This window comes from Callospermophilus lateralis, chromosome 5 (genome assembly GCF_048772815.1).
Source record: "Callospermophilus lateralis isolate mCalLat2 chromosome 5, mCalLat2.hap1, whole genome shotgun sequence".
NCBI classification, from domain to species: Eukaryota; Metazoa; Chordata; class Mammalia; order Rodentia; family Sciuridae; genus Callospermophilus; species Callospermophilus lateralis.
This window is the reverse complement of record NC_135309.1, coordinates 64,862,337-64,882,321: the sequence shown is the minus strand read 5'-3', so window position 1 is coordinate 64,882,321 and position 19,985 is coordinate 64,862,337. Positions and strand designations below refer to the sequence as shown.

The window sequence follows — 19,985 nt, the reverse complement described above, 5'->3', positions numbered from 1 at the left end:
CACATTTGGATCATAGTTCATTTTTTCAATATCAGAAATGATCCTGGGATGAATATCCTTATAGCTAAATATTTGTGCACATCCTTGACTTTTCTGAAACAAATAATTTCACAATACAAGGATATGCACAGTTTCTATTCCAAAATGCAGGTGCTCAGCTGCCCTCTAGAAAGACTGTTTCAGTTTACATCATGCTCACAAGCAGAGCAAGAGGAGGCCTATGAAACTGGAGAATATTATGTGAAGCAAAATAAGCCAATCCCAAAGAACCAAAGGCAGAATGTTTTCTCTGATATGTGGATGTTAATTCACAAGGTGGGGGGATAGAGGTATTTTGGACTAGTCAGAGGGGAGTAAAGGGAGGGGAGGGGGAATGGGGGTAGGAATTATAGAAGAATAAATCAGACATTATGACCCTATGTGTATATATGATTACATGATCTGTATAACTCTACATCATGAACAACCAGAAGAACGAAAAGTTATACTCTATGTATGATGTGTCAAAATACATTCTATTGCCTATAACTAATTAGAACAAATAAAAAGAATATTTTTTAAAAGGAGGTATATGAGCCTCTTGTTTTTTAATATCAAAAAAAGGCCTGAATCACTGTTCATACTTCTTTTTGGTATGAAGAATTTTCCATAAATTGTTCTCTGTTGTTTTTCCAAACCTCTATAGTTGACTATAACTAGTAATGGTCTCAAAACGTCTCTTTTCCAAACCAAGTCCTGCCATCAAAACCAACTCCTTGACCCCCATCCTCAGGGAACCTGACTGGAAAAAGGAAGAAATAGAAGGATTTGAAAGAAGAGCCCCTAGCTCAGCAAAGTTAGGCTCTGTGTTTCATCCATGCCAATTCCCAGGAGGCCCCAAATCCTTGGAGGATATTGATTCTATAATCAGGGAAGGGGTTAAAAGTAAAAAATTGATTTGCAGAAAATTTACTAAATACCAGCTACTTCAGCAATAGCTTTATGAGTAATATCTCATTTAATTCCCACAATAACCCTACAAAGAGGGTGCAGTTGCATTTAAACCATTCTAAGATATGCTTTTATAATATTTAAGCATTTTATATTTTATTTTATTATTCTCTTAAAGGCACAGAAAAGAATAATGCATGTGATAATCCATGATATATTGGATCTAATTAAAAATGGCTTTATCCTGTATTTTAAGTACAAGGAGACTGGGGTTCAGAGAGGTAAAATCACCTGCCCAAGGTCACCTGCAGTGGGTAAGCTGCAGAGCTCTGATTGGATCTCAGATCCAGTTGGCTGAAGGCTCAGCTTTGGCCCCCAACCTTTTCCAGCTCAAGCCTTGGCCCAGCAGTCCAGCTCTTCAAAGGAAACCCTGCTCCTGCCCAATCAATGGGACTCAAGTTAAAAGGAAATTGAACGGATCAGTCAGCAGCCAGTGTCTCCAAGTTCCTGAATTCCAGGATTTAAAATAAAAAAATAAAATTTTAACTACTTTTTGTGGTATATAAAGTATTACTTTAAAGTATATACTCTTTTTATGTATATACTTCCACACAATCACAGTACCCAGCCCTCTACATTTACTATCTCATGTTCTCCTCCCAAAAGACCAGAAACTATCTTGCTGCAGGTCAGAGCACTTTTATCCTTTCATTTTGTACCAAATTAATGCAGACTCTAAAAGTTAAAAATTATAAGGGTTTAGGGATATAGCTCAGTGGTAAAGCACCCCTGGCTTTGGTCCCAGTACCAAAAATAAATAAATGAATGAAACATATTAGTTTATTGTGTAAAGCAATGTTGTCCTTCCCTCACCACTAGTTGCAACAAATTTTATCCATTTCAAAGTTTAGTTCTCCTAATTAGTACCCATCAAACTGTAGCTAATTTAGTCATACCCTTCCCCCTTGGTTTAACATCTGAAGATATTTTCTACCCATTATAAAAAATGCAGTTGTTTATTTATTTTATAGCATTTTCCTCCTCCCCTCTTAATACTTATAGTTATTGGGTTTTATTTGGCAATTTTGTTACTTTAAATATATGTACTCAGTAGTTACCAGGGCCTGGGGAGAAGGTGACAGTGGAGAGTTAGGGTTTAATGGTATAAGAATTTCAGTTTGGGATAACACATTTCTGGAAATGAACAGGTTGTGAGTGTATCAAATGTTATAAGTGAATTAAAATGAGAGCAATGGAATATTTTATATCACAGTAACAAAAATAAAATTCAAATTTACCACATTAGAAAAATGTATATATACGTATGAGGTAGGTATTATGATTTCCATTCCACGGAGTAACTTGCTGAGGCTCATACAACAAATAGTAGCAGATTTGAAACCTAATTTTCTCTAACTCAGCAACTTCTAGTTGCCCTATTCAGAATTTCTACTCATTTCCATTAAGCAGAAAATTGTACATATTCACTCAGAGAATGTGGACCTGATCTTTCATTCACTTTCAGATGTTTTTTTGAGGGCCTACTTTGTTCCAGGCTCTATTCTGGGTGCTAAGGATCCCGCAGGACAGAAGCCAGGCGCTCAGAATTTACCTGTCACATGCTCACCTTAAACAAGGCACGCACATCCTGGTCCTCGTTCTCCAGCGCCCAGAGGCGCCTCCGGGCAGATTCCTGCAAAGGTCCGTTTACACACTTCCTAGAGCGGCTCCTCACGCAGAAGGAGAGTGTCAGATCTGAAAAACAGAGGGAGACGGATCAGGCTGGACATGCAATAAAAGAAGAAATAATCAGAAAACCCAAATCCTAAATGGGTGTCCTCCTTAATTTCAGATTAGAGTGGTCTTAAAGATCCTCCAAACACTGTTTTACACCAGCAGGGTTCTGGAGTGTCCAGCTGATGCACTCACATTGGTCATTTCTCTTTTGGTGATGACATGAGCCAGCTAGGACACATATTGCTCCCTGCGGGTGATTTGTGAAAGTTTTGAATGAATTCTATTCTATTCATATTTAAGGAAATGTATTTATATGTCAGTTATAGTAATAGACATGTACTTTACATATGATACATACATACATGTATTTCTCTGACCAGATGTTTGTTTTGGTGGTGTTGGTGAGGTTGGTGGGGTTGGGGCTAGAACTCAGAACCTCATGGGCTCTAACCACTGAGAAACACACAGCCCTTACCTGTTTCTTTCTAATGCTGAATTTATTGATGTCAGGATAACATATTAAGGTCTATTCTCAATTTCTTTCAGAATGCACATTCATTTAACAAATACCTATTGAGACCCTCCTAGGAGCCAGAAACTGTCTTAGGTGCTCAGGATATAGCAGAAAAGAAAGTAGACATGTTCCCTGTTCTCAGGGAATATGAATTCTACTTGGGAGGTAATTGATTCCATAAACACATTCATTTCAGGTGGAGAAAAGTTACATGAAAGAAATTTAATAGAGTCAAGAAACAGTGATACAACAGTTGGAGGAGAGATATGCCTTTGGATAGGGTTGTCAGCAAAGGCCTCACTGAGGGGCATCATGTCACACATTAATTGTCCTTTCAAATGTGCCTCATTTAGACAATAAGTAGCAATCTTATTAACAATTACACAACACAGTAAACAGAATACATTGGACTGGATAATGGTGGAAGTCTCTCTTTTAGCCCCAACTTGCCAGGGCCTTTCCAAATTTCTGGCACATTAGAGATGGCCCCTATCATGCTGGCCTGGGTCCACAGGACAGATTGAACTCCCCTCACCTTTAAAAGTCCTGATTTTAACTCCAAAACCTTGACGCTGCTATGGCTACAGATCAGTTCTCATGAAACACACTTAACCTGGCCTTGATATGACCTCCACGTAGATGAGAGCACACTTGTCTATACTCCATCCAGTCTTTTCCATTCTCACCCAACCCTTCTATCTCTGGCTACCTGCCAAGGCTCCACCCAGAAGCCTCAGTTCATGCTGACCTCAAGCAAAAGGCAAAGCACAAAGATGAAACCCAGGGAGGAATAATTTGGGCTCAAGGTTTGACTCTGCCATCTTGAACTTTTCCCCTTAGAAAAATAGCTTTGATGGAACCTTTCCTACAGGGATTTTTTAAGGTTTATTAAATGAGATATGCATATAAACCTTCCTACTCAGTGCCTGGTATTTATTAAAGGTTCAATTAAACACATTAAGCATTAGCTGTTGCTCCCTGCCCCCCTCCCCAATATTCCAGCAATTACTGCTCATGGCTGCCTTCATTCAACAATAACTCATTCTGTGATTCCTTCCTACCAAACTTCATCTCTCCTGTTTTCCAAAACCTGATTCAAACTCCTTAGAATCTTTCCAGGACTAGTCCCCACTGAGTGGTGGCCCCTTTAGTATGAATCTCCTTGCCATGCCTGTGAAGCCACATATGTAAAATGTAAAAGACCTGGATTCAAATAAGCAAATTGCTTTTGCCCTCTCAAGCACTGGGAACTGATACTCACAGCAGAATACTTGTGTGGGTGGGAACCCATAATACCCTGTGCATCACCAGAGGGGGCAGTAAACCAAGTTCACTCCAGTATTAGTGTAAGTGTATTGTGCCATATTGTCCTTCTGGAAGCCAGTGCTGTAATCATAATGTGTCTGATTGGCTCTGTCTGCGATTGCTTCCCATAAAGGAAAGGTTGACAGCTAGTGCCGGGTCTTCCCTCCATATACCATGACCTTCCTGGAAACAGCATCATGATGAAAAACACTGAAAGCCAGACAAGTTCAGCCTGCAGTTTGTTTGGTTTACCTAAAGATACCCTCCATTCATTGATTTAATGCACTAATAAGGCAAAATGCTGACTCTACTGCATTCACAGAACAACAGATGGTAATTCAGGTCCTCCCCTGCCCCCCAGGATGGCCCAAGCTGACAGATGATAAGCAGATTGACACACTAGCAAAAAACAAAAGGCAAGATTTGTCTCATTATCAACCAAGCAGTTTGACAGATTTTGAAACAGAATAGAAAAAATATGGTATGATAATTATACAATATCTATTTCCATGGCTCAAAATGTAACTTTCCCACAAATTTGTATTTTGTATCCCAGGGAAAAGAATATTTTCAGAGGGTAATTAGTAACTATATTAAAGCCTATCTTTAGTGGTACATGGGGGTTACAAACGAGGACAGGGGTTCGAATCCCCTTCCTCATCACATATTAACTCTATGGCAATGAAGTTATTTTCCTCTCTAAGAATCTGTTTTCCACCTGTTAAGTAGAGATTTTGCCACCTCCACTTACTGGTGAGCACGTGATGATGAGAGAAACATATAAGGGATTGCTTGACTTGAGATTTGCCTTCAAAAATGGCCCCTGCCACTATAAAACAGTAATCATGTCTTCTAAAGGATTGTCCTCAGCATTTCTGACACAGGGTTCAGCACGGGTGTAGCTTTCTCTCATGGCAACCTTGGCTTTGTGAACTTCACTGAAGTCTCTTAAAGAGGGCCTATTCAAGGCACATGTGGAAAATAAAATCTTCCCCACGCTGATTTCCAAATATTTTTCTGCTTCTCAAAGATTCATACAGATGGCCTTTTGCTCAGCCAGTCTCATCCTACATATTCAATCCTTCACTCATTTATTCATTTATTTAACAAATATCTATCCAGAAACTTCTACATCTAAGGTCCTGTGTTAGGTATTATAAAATATAAATGTGCCCTCCATATGTTCACCTAATGATTGGGTGTATTTATCAAACATTTTCTGAGCCCCAAGTATGTGCAAACAACTCTTTGAGATATCATGTTGACTGCATAATTATTTTTTAAATTCACCTGGCTCCCCCAAGTAACTGAAAATCTGATTTATCATATACTTTCTCTAACCCAGAAAATATGTATGGAGTTCCTAACCTGTGCCAGACTGTGAAGAGCTTTGAGTACCAGCCTGGGAAAGGTTAAGTTCGAGCAATGGAGAATAATGAAGGTGTGAATATCAGAAGGTCTTGTTTACAAAGATGCGTTTGCGACAGCACCTGGAAAGGGTGGGAGGGGGCAGTCTGCAGAAGGTAACTGAAATGTTCTATGTGGAAGGTATTTTTAAAAATAGCACTTTATCTTTGGGATTTAGATACCTGGTGTCACGTTCTGTGGCAGGAAACAGTTTTCCTTATGTTCAGATGAGGATAAACCCTCACTTGATATGATTGGATCCTTGGAAGGACTTTCTTTACCTGGAGAAGATAAAATGAAAAATTGTTGGTAGAAGGTAGGCAAGTTATAAGCAAGTTGTAAGCATGGACTGAAAGTTTTGGTCAAGTACCAATTTTTTTTTCCCCCAACACTGGTGGCATGGGAGAATTCTCATTGCTATCACCATTGCCTTTAAATTATTTTGCAGCCAATGGTTATCAAAGAACTGTCATACATGCTATCTCAATCCTGCAGCAGCTGGGTGTCCCCAATGTTGTTAGCGAAGCAGATTCACATCCATGGATCAAACAAAATTCTAGGGTTTAATACACCAAAGGTGCTCAATATGCATAGAGTTTACAGATTATTATGGATCTGACTATAGCAAAGTCAATGGGTGGGTAATGGGAGGGTTTGAAAGAGTGAGCAAGAATGGCACCATTAGACAGATCACCTGGGCATGGTCATAGTGTCCCTGAAACTTGTCATTGTCACCAGACAATACTTTCGTCTGACCAATAAATAGAGTCCTATCTGGGACTTCTCTCCTCCAGCTCTGTGAGACAGAATGAGAAAGAGAAGAAAGAAGATCAGGCTAGGGCGGGTGCAAGGTGCTATTTTGATAGCAGGAAGTCAAAAAGGAAAGAGTACAGTTGTAAAGTAGAGGAAGAAGATATTAAAGAACAGAAGGGAGTTTCACCAGAGAATGCAAAATACCTCCTTCATGGTATCCCAAAATTACAACAAGGGAACTCAAGTCTTTAAAGCATTAAATTTGAACACTGGACTCTTCAGTCCTTTTGACCAGGAACCTGCTAGAGGACTATACCATGGGGTCAGAATACTGTGAACATAACCTGGTCCTGGAAGTAAGGGTTAGAAAATATTGACTTAACAACCGCGTGTGCGTCAGTCATTTTATCCTCCAAGGTTCCTGTAAAATTTGGGTCAGAGACAAGCAGGCCCAAAAGGTCTTGCATTCTGGACCTGTGCTGCTAATGACACAACCCAAGAGTATAAGAGGGATGGAGCAGTCACACTCACTGCCAGCTAATGCTGCCAAGAGACTTCATCTCCATTCTGTGCCTGTGAAGGGGGATTTTGATAACCAAGCAGAGGTCCTTCCCTTCTTCAGAGTGGGAGGAGTTTGCAGTTTGGGGTGATGTATAGAGAGAATAAAATGGATTGCAGCTTGAATAGGCAGAAGGGGGAGCCCATCAGCTCACAGCTCTTCATCCAGGAGATCTTATTAGCTGTCAATGCTGACAGCTAAGCAGCTTAGCTGGAAGCTGGCAGTAATGAGCTACAGTTGAACAGGATCACTTTGTAGTTCTGCCCCCCAGGAGCCAGAAGCTACTGAAGCAAGAAAACGCTGGCTTGGGAATCAGACGATACGAGAATGAGCACAAATCAGATCTTCTCCTACACTATCTAAATGACCAAGGGAAAGACATTTCACCTGTCTACTTTTTGAGATTTTCAATTTCCCCATTTATAAATGAAGACCTGCTAAATTAGTGCTTCCAAACGGTGATTGCCTATCTGAATCACCTAGGTTGCTTTCTAAAGATACCAAAGTCTAGGCCTCATATTCAGAGACTCTGATTATTGTGGTCTGTAGTTTGGCTATAGTTGCTTTTTGTTTGTTTGTTCTTTCCCAAAAATGGTTTTAATTTGAACCAAGGTGGGAAACCACAAGACAGGATTGGTGCTTCACCTGGGATACTGATGAACGCAGATTCTGCTTCAGGAATTGAAAGCAGAGGTTCTGCATTGCAAAGTGTTCCCAGATGATGTTTCTGCCACTGATCCCAGGATGACACCTGAAGTGGCTCACTATGTGCCTACCCTAGGGCAAAGTCTGACCACAGTCTAGAGCAAACCCACAAATGTCTTTTTTTGTTTTTTGTTTTTATAATAACATTTGGCCAAAAATTTCAGAGTCTTAGTTTTGAATTACTGACTTTGCTTTTGTTGGTTTCTATGTCAACTTTTTAAGATTTATTCATTGGTTCTTTTCAGTTATACATGACAGTAGAATCCATTTTGACAGAATTATAAAAGCATGGAATATATCTTGTTCTAATTCAGCCTCCAGTACCTCTCCTTCCCCTTCCCTCCCACATCCCCTATTCCCTTCCCTCTACTGATCTTTCTGCCATTTATCCATGTTTTTTTTCTAAATTAATTTATTGTGCATGTACATGATGGTGAGATTCACTGTAGTATATCCATATATGTGCACAGGAAAGTTATGTCAGATTCATTCCACTGTTTTTCCTTTTCCCATTCCCCCCACTTCCCTTCATTCCCCTTTGTCTCCCCTGCCTTCCCCACATTAACATTTTAGTTTGGATTGCTTAACATTTATAAATCAGAATATTGTACACAATCCAGATGCTTGGGTTTGCATCGAAACATAGATCTGTTGCCTAGGGCCCTCTTCCTCCTGTGGCAATCAGCAAGCACCAAATTATTGATGTTCCTCCACAGAACATTTGTTCTCCAGCCACCAGGACCTCACTATCCAATTACTCATTGACTCCCCAGCAGGCATAATATTGCCTTCTTGTAGAATTCCAGGGGAGGAGACAGTGGCCTGATGCCAAGGGCCTGCAAAGTGAGTTCAACTTCAAAAGGGGAAATCCATGGTGGTGACACTGGTGTAGGCAGAGGGAGCACAACTTCTAAAAGATGTGTGAGGTTTGGAGCATAAAATTGAAGTTTTGCAAAACTGGATTATGTGCATCAGAATGATTTAGGTACTTGTTTTTCAAAAGATGCCTGTATAAAATAAACACAGAGAAAATATATTTGGCTATCTGTAGGACTTGAAGATGGCAGTCCTCCTAGCAGTATGGTAAATGTGTTACCCTCAAAAGAAATAATAGATAAACTGTAATACACTAAACTTAAGAATTTCTATTAATCAAAACATGCTATTAAGAGATAAGCAAGTAGCAGAGTAAAAGAAAATATTAATATGTTTTGTCATTAAAGAATTCAAATCTAGAGTATAAAAAGAATGCTAAAAATCTTTAAGAAATGGGTAGGCAATCTGCTAGAAAAAAATGGACAAGAGACATAAATGGGCATTTCATCAAAGACAATATCCAAGCAGTGGATAAATGTATGAAAATGTGCTCAATTCCATTAGGAAAGTATAAATCAAAACTACAATGGAAAACCACTATGCAGACCAGCTAAAATAAAAAGGCTGGATAAAGGCAAGCATTGGTAAGAATACAGAGCCATTGGGACTCCTGTGTACTACAACTATGAGGATAAACTCTGAAATTTTTCTCTTTAGCAAACTGAATTGGAGTTTGAAATTGGAGTTGAAAATTTGCATACAGTAAGACTCAGCAATTTCACTCCTACCTGTATACCCAAAAGAATACATACATATGTTCACCAAAAGCATCTACTAAAATATTCAGAACAGCACTATTTACAAGGGCCAAACCCTGGCAACAACTCAAATATCCATCTACACTAGAATGAATAAGTAAATCATGCCACATATAATTAAATCTAATACTTCAATGAGATTGAATTAATTGCAACCATACAAAACAATATAGATGGGTTTATATACCTCATTAAAATTCACGTGTTGTACACATGATATCATACACAATTCTATATACGTGACAAAGGTTAGTAAAAAGCTGAATTTAAAGATATCGTTGGAGCTCTCCTCCACCTACTCTACCTGGAAATATCTAGGAGAGGAGTCTGGACATGTGGAATTTTATTAGCACCTTGACTATTTCAGAAATTCCCTAAAGTGTGAGAATCTTTATGGCATCTGGGACCCATGGGTCTTGGGATCTGTGAAGCAGAAGGACAACTCTTTGACAAACAATAAGGTCACCGAACGACTAGAGTGAGTTCTAAAGCAGAATGAGTAATTGTTGCACAGGGATTTACAGTTTACAGAGCTCTTTACACATGGAGTTGTATTTCAATGTGAAGGAATTTTAGGACTTGCGCTTGGCTTTGAAAAAGAACCAGAGACAATTCAAAACAACGAAAAAACTACCACACAGAATGAAGTACCTTAGAAAAAATATGTAAGTTTTTAACAATTGAAAGAAAATAAACCAAAAGGCTTATGGAGAGGTTATTACTGAATCATTTTTATTATTTATTTATTTTTATTATCTTCACTCAACTTTTGTCTGCTTACCAAATACTCTGTAGTGGACATGCATTTGTTTTCTAACACTGAAGGCAGGAAGAGAAATGTCCAGGAACAAGGGGCAATCGGACAGCCCTGGACTCAAGCCACGGATCACCTGGCTTCATCATTAGCCAGGTGATCCATGTGAACCCTTCATAAAGCTCCTGTGGCTCTGACTACATCCCTACCTCCAAAAGTATGCATGTGATTCAAGCCTAAGCCAATCAGGTTATACTGTGCCATGTCCTTGTGACCAAAGTTAAGCCATGAGAATTAGTCCTAGAACCTGCAACACTCTTAGACATTTCATGGCACCTGAAAACTATGACTATGACCACCTAAAATGGTGGGACCCCTGCTATGGGGACAAAGCCTGCTGAGGTTGAGGCTATCCAGACTCAAACAGAGCTTAGGAAAGAGTTTCCTGATTAACATCACTTGAATATCTTGATCAAACCATACTTGAAGGAAAGTAATATCATTGTACTTTTTCATTTATGAATCAACAAATTATTTTTCATGTAAGTTGGTTTCATTTATATTAACATTGATCAGAAAAAGTTGTTAATACTCAATTATAAACAAAACCAGTGGGAAAGGCAGTGGAATGAGATGAACATCATTACTGTAAGTACATGTATGAAGACACGAATGGTGTGACTCTACATTGTGTACAACCAGAGATACGAAAAATTGTGCTATATATGTATCATATGAATTGAGATGCATTCTGCTGTCATATATAACAAATTAGAATTTTTTTTAATTTTATCAAAAAAAAAAAAAAACAGTGAGATCTGTTTTATAACTGCCCAACCTGGTTTCCTAAGTGACTATACTATTTTATATTCCTATCAGTAATGTACAAGATTTCCAGTTGCTCCATACCTCGTCAAAACTTGATATTGTCAGTCTTTCTAATTTTAATCATTCCAGTAAGTATGCAATTTTATTTTGTTTTTTCAATTTGTGTTTCCCTAATAACTAATTATAGTAAGTATTTTTAAGTGGGCTTATTTGTCATCACTTTATTTTCCACATAAAAGTGTATGTAGAAACATTTTGCATTTTTATAGGTTGTCTTCTCACTTTTGAGATTTAAGAGGTTTTTTTAAACATATGTTCTGGACATAAGTATCAGATACATGTTTTGTAAATATTATTCCCCAATTTATTGCTTGGCTTTTATTTTCTTGGAAGATCTATATATGAGGAGAGAAAGAAAGATCACCAGTAAAGAGATCAGCAGGGCAGGCCTGAGCGGACTTCATAGGCACATGAGATGGTAGCGGCTGAGCCTGTAAATATGGGGGAGGTAACTGGTAACCAAGGGTCTTGGGTAAGTATGGCAGGTCAGGATGGGGTCACTTTATGGCAGGAGACTTGTTTAGAACAGATACAGTATGCAACTGGGGGCTATGAAACATCCTTGAGCATAAGAGTGGCATAATAAAAGTAAGCACTCCACTTGGGGTGGGTTAGGAAGAACAGGAAGAGGCAAGCATCAGGAGCAGAGAGGCCCACTAAAACGCTCCTAGGGAAACCCAGGGGTGTGTGAGCTGCCACCTTGGCAGTGAGAAGTGAGGGGATAGAGTAAATGATACTGTTTTTGTTGTTTGTTTTGTTTGTTTGTTTTTGTTATTTGTTTTTCTTTCTTTCTTTCTTTCTTTTTTTTTTTTTTTTTTTTTTTTTTTTGTTACCTGGGATTGAACCCAAGGGGGCTTTACCACTTATCCACAGTTCCCCAGCCCTTTTTGTGTGTTATTTTGAGACAGGGTCTAAGTTGCTGAGGCTAGCCTGGAACTTAAAATTCTCCTGCCTTAGCCTCCAGCCACTGGGATTATGGGCATATAACACAACACCTGGCACTGTTTAACATTTAAGAGAGAGAGAGAGAGAAGGCATCATGACCTCTGGAATGTGAGAGGTAAAGGTAAAGAGAAGGCAATACACACAGAAAATGAAAGTTGGAAGAAAATGAAATAAATCCTGTAGTTTCACTCTTAATTTGACTGTCCAGAAACTGAGGTCCCAGAGAGGAGTGGTGCTTTGACCAAGGTCATTCAGCAAGTTATCAAAAGAGTCAGAGGTCATCCAAATCACTTGGTACAGACGCTGCTATTTTCCCACATGATACAACCTCAGAATTCTGAAGCCTAACATCTCAGATCAGGCAGACACCTCAAGGACAGGAACATGTTGAAAATGAGAATTCACTCCACTTTCTCCTCTTGTCTCTTCTCTGCTCCTACCCACCACCACCACGCCCAACTTAAAAAGAAAACGAAACACAGCCGACATTTCCCGGCATGCTTTGTTCCTCCACCCACATGTTTTCTTCTTCTTTGACCCAACAGGCCTACCATCAGCAGTTTTTATGATGTAAACCTACATTCTCTTTGCTAGAACAAATATCAAATTAGAACTACAGCTACATCTAGCCATATGGATACATCTCAGATGATTATGTTGGTGGGGGAAGAAAGTTGCATAATGATATCATTTTGTTTTAGTTTAAAAGTCTGCAAAGTAATTCTTTGCAACGCTCTCGGGGGCATGACTATGTAGAAAGAGCACAAAAACCACAGGACTCATGAAAGTGATGAACTTTGGTGAGAGAGAGGAATGAGATTGGAAAGAGTTCTGCAGGGAACCCTAATGGTATCTGTAATGTTTTATTTCTTCAGAAACTAAGCGAAAGAAATAAAGAAATTCTGAGGCCACCATGGCAAAAAGTAGAAATCTGTTGGGGGGCTTATTATTCTAACATTCTGAACTATTACAGTGTTCAAAATGCTTCACAATTCTTGTAGAATTCGAAGGCGACGTGCCATTTACCAGTGTCGACATTTGTGATTTCATTATTGTTATACTGATGATTCGTGTTTACCAGAAAGGTTGAAAGGAAAGTTACAAATACTAGTGATCAATGCAGGCACATATATCTCTCCCACATCTTCTATTTAAGAATTTCAGCCAAATTTCTTCAAAAGGGTGTTGAAGATAAGGGAGAAGGGGTATTGAAGATAAGGGAGAAAGGCTGGATGCTTCCAGACCAACGAACTCTGACATGACTATGAACTGACGTGAGCAATTTTAGTTTACTAAGCAACAGTAAGAAACTCAAAGGGTGGAGGAAGTGGAGGTGATGGCTGGCGATTGACCCATGACCCACCCTCTCGCCATGTGCAACTGGGAGATTTCTGTGAGCAAACAAATAAACACCACAGGAACAGATGCCTCGGGAAGAGCTCACACAAGAGAATGCAGCATGCCCAGGACCATCATAGCCAACATCCAACAGGGCACCACACCACAGCCCAGCCAGCCAGATGTCCAGTGCTCCTCTCCTGCCTCCCTCACCCCCGAGGACACAGTTTGGTCCTCACTGCTAACTCCCACTTAAATGAACACAATGGCAAAAGCAGCCAAGGAACGATGAGTATGAACTCCTGCTCCAGTGGAGTCAGGAATTAGGAAGAAAGGATGTGGGAGTGGTCCATGTTGGCTAGTAGTAAGACAGCTTGCCTTTACTGGGATTACCCAAAACTGACCCCATGTCACGTCTGCAAGATGAATTGCCTAATTGATTCCCTCCAGCAGTTCCATGCAATAGATACTATCACTAGATCCAATATATAGCCAGGAAAACATGAGGTAGGTTCAAAGGAGGTAAGAGACTTGCCCAAGGTCATACTACTACAAAGTCACTCCAAGATGTGTCTCAGACTTTGCCTCCTTTCTCTAGCATATATAAGGGAAGCTAGAATGTGGATTTTATATCAGCTGGCCTCAGACCTACAACACTCATTATCTCCACCCCCTAAAGAAGAACCTGACACATGTGGAGAAGAGTATAGAACTGCAGGGAATGAAAGACTTGGAGAGAAATAACTAGTAAGCCGACTTGGTGAAATAAGAGAATCCAGGGGCCAACCAGTTGTCAAAGGCAAAAAACAGGTAACGGAACAAAACAAGTGGATGAGAGTGTCATAGACTCTCAAGGCCACCTTCTTCCATGTTGGCTTCTTTGTTTTGCACTGCAGAACTCTGTTCTATGTGAGACCTTTGTCCTGCAGAAGCAGAATGGCTGTGCCTGAAGCTGGGCTCAGGCAGCAGAAGCAGAGCTCCTCAGGCAGTTCACAACCCCCCAATTTTACAGATGATCAAATGAAGCCCTGAGAGAGAATGCAATATGCCAGGGTCATAGAAATGTAACTAACAGCCGGGCACTGTAGTGCACACCTGTAATCCCAGCAGCTCTGGAAGCTGAGACAGGAGGATCATGAGTTCAAAGACAGCCTCAGCAACAGCAAAGCGCTAAGCAGTGCAGTGAGACCTTCTAAATAAAATACAAAATAGGGCTGGGGAGGTGGCTCAGTGGCCGAGTGCCCCTGAGTTCAAACTCTGGTACAAAATAAAGAAAAGAAAAAAAAGAGGAAGAAAAATAAAAATAAAAAAAAAGAAATGTAAATAACAAAGTCTAATATTTATTATATTTAATTAACCCATGGGCTGGGCTGTGCCCAATATTTTACATGTAAACTTTACACCACTAGGAAAGCTTAACCATTTCACAAAATCTACAGATGTGCAAACTATAGCACAGAGAAGTTAATTTCTCAAGGCAAGTAAAAAAAAAAAAAAAAGATCAAATCCAGTGACTTTGCCCTCAAAGACTAGGTGATCAACCACAATGACACCCACCTAACTGGTAGTAGAATAAGTCAGATCTAGAACATGAGCCCTGGCTTCTAGACCAGCAGTCCTTCTTGGACTGGTCAGGTTTATATTCTGGGAGGAGTGCTGGGGTGACCATGAGAAGGACATGCTCTGCCTGTCCCCACGGGTGCAAGCACAATAGGATTTCAGGGAAGTTGGTAAATCCTAGAAATCTGGAGAAGCAAAGTATGTCATAGCCTTTTGTGCCAAATGTGTTGTTTGGTTCTCCTGGACCTCCCGGGTTTTAGCACTGACTGCATCCAAGGAAAGCACTCAGTACCAGGCTAAACCAGGATGGCTGGTCACCCTGTGTCAAGTCTCAGTTGACTAGACAGCTTCTTAGAGCAACAACTCTTTGATCTCAGCTGGATGTGCCTAATACCACTGTAACAGGTAGGAGGCAGGAAAATGCCTGTTTTTCAGCAGCACAATCTTGAGGAAAACAAGGTTGAATGACAGAGGCCAAATTTATGACCACCCATAGAGTGCAGAGGAACTCACTGCCGGAACCTTCTTCCTGTCCTAGGGAATCTTGGGAGGAAAGGAAGGAAGGGCTTAGTCACACCCTAGGAGTGGCAGCCAAGAGCAGCCCCCGCTCCCCCTCAGCAGAGTGAGCTCAAAGCCTTGTTCTTCAGGAAAGTAGATGCTTCTCAGGCTTCACTCCATTTTTACAAAGGCAGAAAGACAAATACGACCGAGGGAGGTAAGAGAGGCACCAGAGAGCACAACCATGTCCCCACCTTTAGAAGAGCAACTTCCCCAACCCAGCAGCTCCCTGGGTTTTCACTGTACCAACCAGTTTGGCCAAGTCACAAGTCAGACCCCCCAGGAAACTCACCTGAGCTCCAGGGCAGACTCCGCTCCCTGGGGATGCAGAAACAGCCACCCATGTGTGCACCATCCTCCCGGGCCAGGGCCCCAGGGAACACCAGCCAGAGAGCTTTGGGAGCCTCCCAACGGTGTCCCTCCTACCGCCTCCTCCCTGGCACACTAGGGACCTAGGCTGCTCAATGCACAATGAAGCTTTTGATATCCGTCTGAAGCAGGAGGCCAAGGAGGGTGGGAGGGGCCACCCAGCCAGCAGGCCTGATAGTCCTTGCACTGTCCAGCTCTGCCCAAAGAGCAGCCCTCCTCCTGCCTGTCCACAGATTGCTCCATGCCTATCAGGCTGTGGCACATTCCTCACATTCTGGGATTGAGATGCACAGTTTGGGTCTTGTGGGGGCAGTCAGGGCGGAGGAGGAGGGCAGAGAGTATTCCAGGAATCAAGGCCACTGGTCCTGCTCCCTCCCTGACTGACTTGGCCCTCACAGACTCTTCTACCACCCCTTGGAAACTGATCCCCACCCAGCCCCTCTCTGCAAAGCCTCCCTTGGCTATCTGATAATGCTGGAGCTGTGGGCGCAGCACCTCACAGTGTCAGTGAGCCAGCTCCTCCTTGGTAAGCACCCGTGAATGTGCAAACCCCCAGCTGTCTCCCAAATCACCTGATGCAGCACGTTACAGGTGAGGAGATGGAGGACCACACTCATTTAAGACTATGGGTATGTATGAACACTCACCCCACCAAACTAATCTCTTTCCAGATTTGGCAGGGAAGCTGGGGAATGCAACTGATGCAGTGTGGCTGAATTTCAGAAAGTCTCCCATGAGATCTTTCGAAGGAAAAGACACAACTGAGTGCCTGCAGTTACACGGAGGCACGATGACCTAATAGCCAAGCCCAAGGATCACTGTTCACTCAATGGGCCTTTCATGCCTAAAGCAAAAGTCCATGGTGAGCCGTCCAAAGATGAGGAGGCGTGCGTGGGGAGGAGGCAGGGTCCTGACAGCTTGACTTGGAGGCTTTTTGAGACTTGTGTCAGCTCAAGGCGTGTTAAAGAGGACAGTGGCCTGGTCAGGCTTATATTCTGGGAGGAGTACTGGGGTGACCATGTGAAGGACAGGCTTGCTATCTATCTCACTGGAGTGACCACAGCACACACCTGCTCAGCCCAGACCCTGGTCTCCAGTGTTCCTCTGAAGTTCCGCTATATAAATCACAGGTATGGAATGCTTCCCGTGAGTCAGGCACTCAGTATGCATTACTTTATTTAAGCACCATAACAGCGCCATAATTTAAGCAACATCATTTCCTCTTGGTAAGTTGGCAATGGGTGAAGAGGGGCATATAACCTGTCCGACCTCCCTCCCCTATTGTAAATGTCAGTCAGGACCTGAGCCAGCACTGGTTAATTCCATCGCCCAGGAACAGCAACTTTCTGATATGTGGGCTCTTCCCTCAGCTAAGGATACGTAGTGAGGAAGGACTTGGTGATCTGATACTGAGACCTCTGAAGCCAGCTGACTACTAACAGCAAGACCAGGAGAGGAGGGCTGGAGTTGGGTGGGGAACTCGGGAGTACATGGCCACTTGATCACTCTCCCACTGCGGTGGACATTTTCTCTGTGCACATCTATCTAAAGTATCCATTTCCTACAATGTTTCCATGCCCTTCCCTCACCAAAGCACAGCATGAATTAGCATGTTTTCTTGGGCCCAAGATAAAAGGCCAAGTGTTAGTTTGCAAAGGCAGTCACTCAAAACTTTGGGAGCTACATGAGAATCAGTTAGTGAAAAGAAGAAGCCACGCTCTAACTTGCATATCTAAACATATACTCAGACTTATAATTTTACCCTTAATTTATCTGCACACCACTATTATATTGGAGCACCAACAATCAGAAACTATAAATGATCAAGACCAATTATTGGAAGGATCTCTGGACAACTAGCATAGACGACACCATAAAGCAATTGGTTGAGATATGGATTTTGACAAATCTGAAGTGAATAGTCCATTCAAAGCCACTGCTTCCCTTGAGATGCAAGAAATTAGTGCTGTTCAGCTCCTGAGTACCTCAGATAATTTGAATGAAGAGATTTATAGGCAGAGAGAGCACCACAGGAGCAAAGGCCCTGAGGCAGAAACTTATTGGGCATGACTAAGGAAGAGCAAGTGAGGAAGGATAAAGAGATGAGGTCAGAGAAAGCAGCAGCGGGCCACACTGTGATACCTCTGATGTTGGGTGGCAGCAGTGAGCCACAGTTCCCAGTCAGCTCTGGGGCAACAAGTCAACACCAAGACTCTATGGTGCTCTGTGGATGTTCAGTAGATTCAAAATGTATTTTTTACTTACAATATTTTCTTTTTTCTTTCTGTCCTTCCTAAGTGTTTTGTTCTTGTAGTTCTTGTTGTTTTGTTTTGTTTCTAGTGTTGAAGAGCAGACCCAGGGCTCAAACATGCTAGGGCAAGCACTACCACCGAGCCACACCTCCAGCCCAGCTTAGGCCATCACCACCTTACAATGAGTTTATTAAGAAGCAACTCCATCAGAAGACATCTAGATTGGTGTTTCATCCAATGACTGGGCACCCTGACCCAGGCAAGTGGACACAGAACACTGACCATTACCAAGGACATAATGATGTATTGACTATAGGAGAGAAACACAATGAAGGGTATTTCTCAATTTCTTCACCTGAACAACTGGAATAATGAATCTGATATTTATTGCCAGGTTGAACCCTGGGAGAGAAGCTTTGTAGGTTGGAACCAAGAGTTTGCTTTTCCACTGTGACATATGATATGATAGTCCTTTAAATACAACCAAGCAGAGATACATGTAGAAGATGGGGGTTCAGAAGATCTTACCAGCCAAAGGCAGGTCTCTTGCTTGTTTGTTTTTTCTAATTAGTCGTACATGACAGTAGAATGCATTTTGACATATCTTACATAAATGGAATATAACTTCTCATTCTTCTGTTTATACAAAAAGCAGAATTATACTGGTCGTGTAATTGTATATGCACATAGGGTAATAATGTCAAATTCATTCCACTGTCCTTTCCACCCCCAAATCCCCTCCCTTCCCTTCACTCACCTCTGTCTAATCCAAAGTACCTTTTTTCTTCCCTAGCCACCACCCCCCATTGTGAATTAGCATCCACATATCAGAGAATCAGCCTGTGGTTGTTCAGGATTGGCAAATTTATCTTGGCCTGATATTCTCCAGCTCCATTCATTTACCGGCAATTGCCATAATTTCATTCTTCTTTAAGGCTGAGTAATACTCCATTGTGATACCATATTTTCTCTATCCATTCATCTGTTGAAGGGCATCTAGGGTGGTTCCATAGTTTGGCTATTGTGAGTTGAGCTGCTATAAACATTGATGTGGCTGCATCGCTGTAATGTGCTGATTTTAAGTCCAAAGGCAAGTCTTTGGGAGCTGTCAGTGTGTACAGTGGTATTTGAAGTCACAGGACTAAATGAGGGAGGGCTAGGAGGTGAGAATATGGAGGACCAGGCCATGCAAGGACTAAGGGAGGAGGAGAAACCAGCAAAAGAAACAGGAGTGGCCAGTGAGGGAGTGTGAACCAAGATCGTGGTGGAACAGAGGTGAAGTGAAGAAAGTGTCTACAGAGCCCCAGGTGACCAGCTGCCGAGGATGCTGATGGAAGCAGATGGAGAGCTTGCCTCTGGGCCCTTCCCGGCAGCAGCACAGATCAAAGCTTGACGGAGGAAAGTTCAAGAGTCTATGTTAAAAGGAAAGGGGGAAGCCCCACCCGCACTCCACTTCCCCACCGTCACCTTGTTTCTTCCATGTTTTCTGGGGGCTTGGAGGCAGCAGCTCAGACATCTGCAAGAGCTGGCAGCTAATGGAAATCAGTGAAGCTGGCTGGGTGACAAGGGGCAGCTGACCCCAGCCCCCGGGTCGGGGCAGCACGGGGAGAGGTGCAGCTGGGGTGAGAAGGACCCAGCCTGGTCTGAGGGGAAGCCCCTGCTAGGCTCCAGGATGAGGAAATGGTGTAATGTAGGCTCACGTGACCAGACATTCTGATCTGTTGCAGAGGCCAGAAATCCAGATCTGTAGGTGGAGTTTCCCAGCCTTTAAATGTTC

At 41.9% G+C, this 19,985-nt stretch overlaps 1 protein-coding gene across 1 annotated transcript in view; it reads right to left on the bottom strand.

Moving 5' to 3' along the window:
- Window positions 1-16,014, bottom strand: part of Sh3tc2 (SH3 domain and tetratricopeptide repeats 2) — a 54,929-nt gene extending 38,915 nt beyond the window's left edge. The window contains exons 1-3 of the mRNA XM_076856743.2: window positions 15,880-16,014; window positions 6,076-6,174; window positions 2,558-2,685 (exon numbers count right to left, since the gene is read on the bottom strand). Of these exons, the coding sequence (XP_076712858.2) occupies window positions 2,558-2,685; window positions 6,076-6,174; window positions 15,880-15,931 (279 nt within the window). The 5' untranslated portion in view covers window positions 15,932-16,014. The remainder of the gene's footprint in view (window positions 1-2,557; window positions 2,686-6,075; window positions 6,175-15,879) is intronic.
- Between the last annotated feature and the right edge of the window lie 3,971 nt (window positions 16,015-19,985).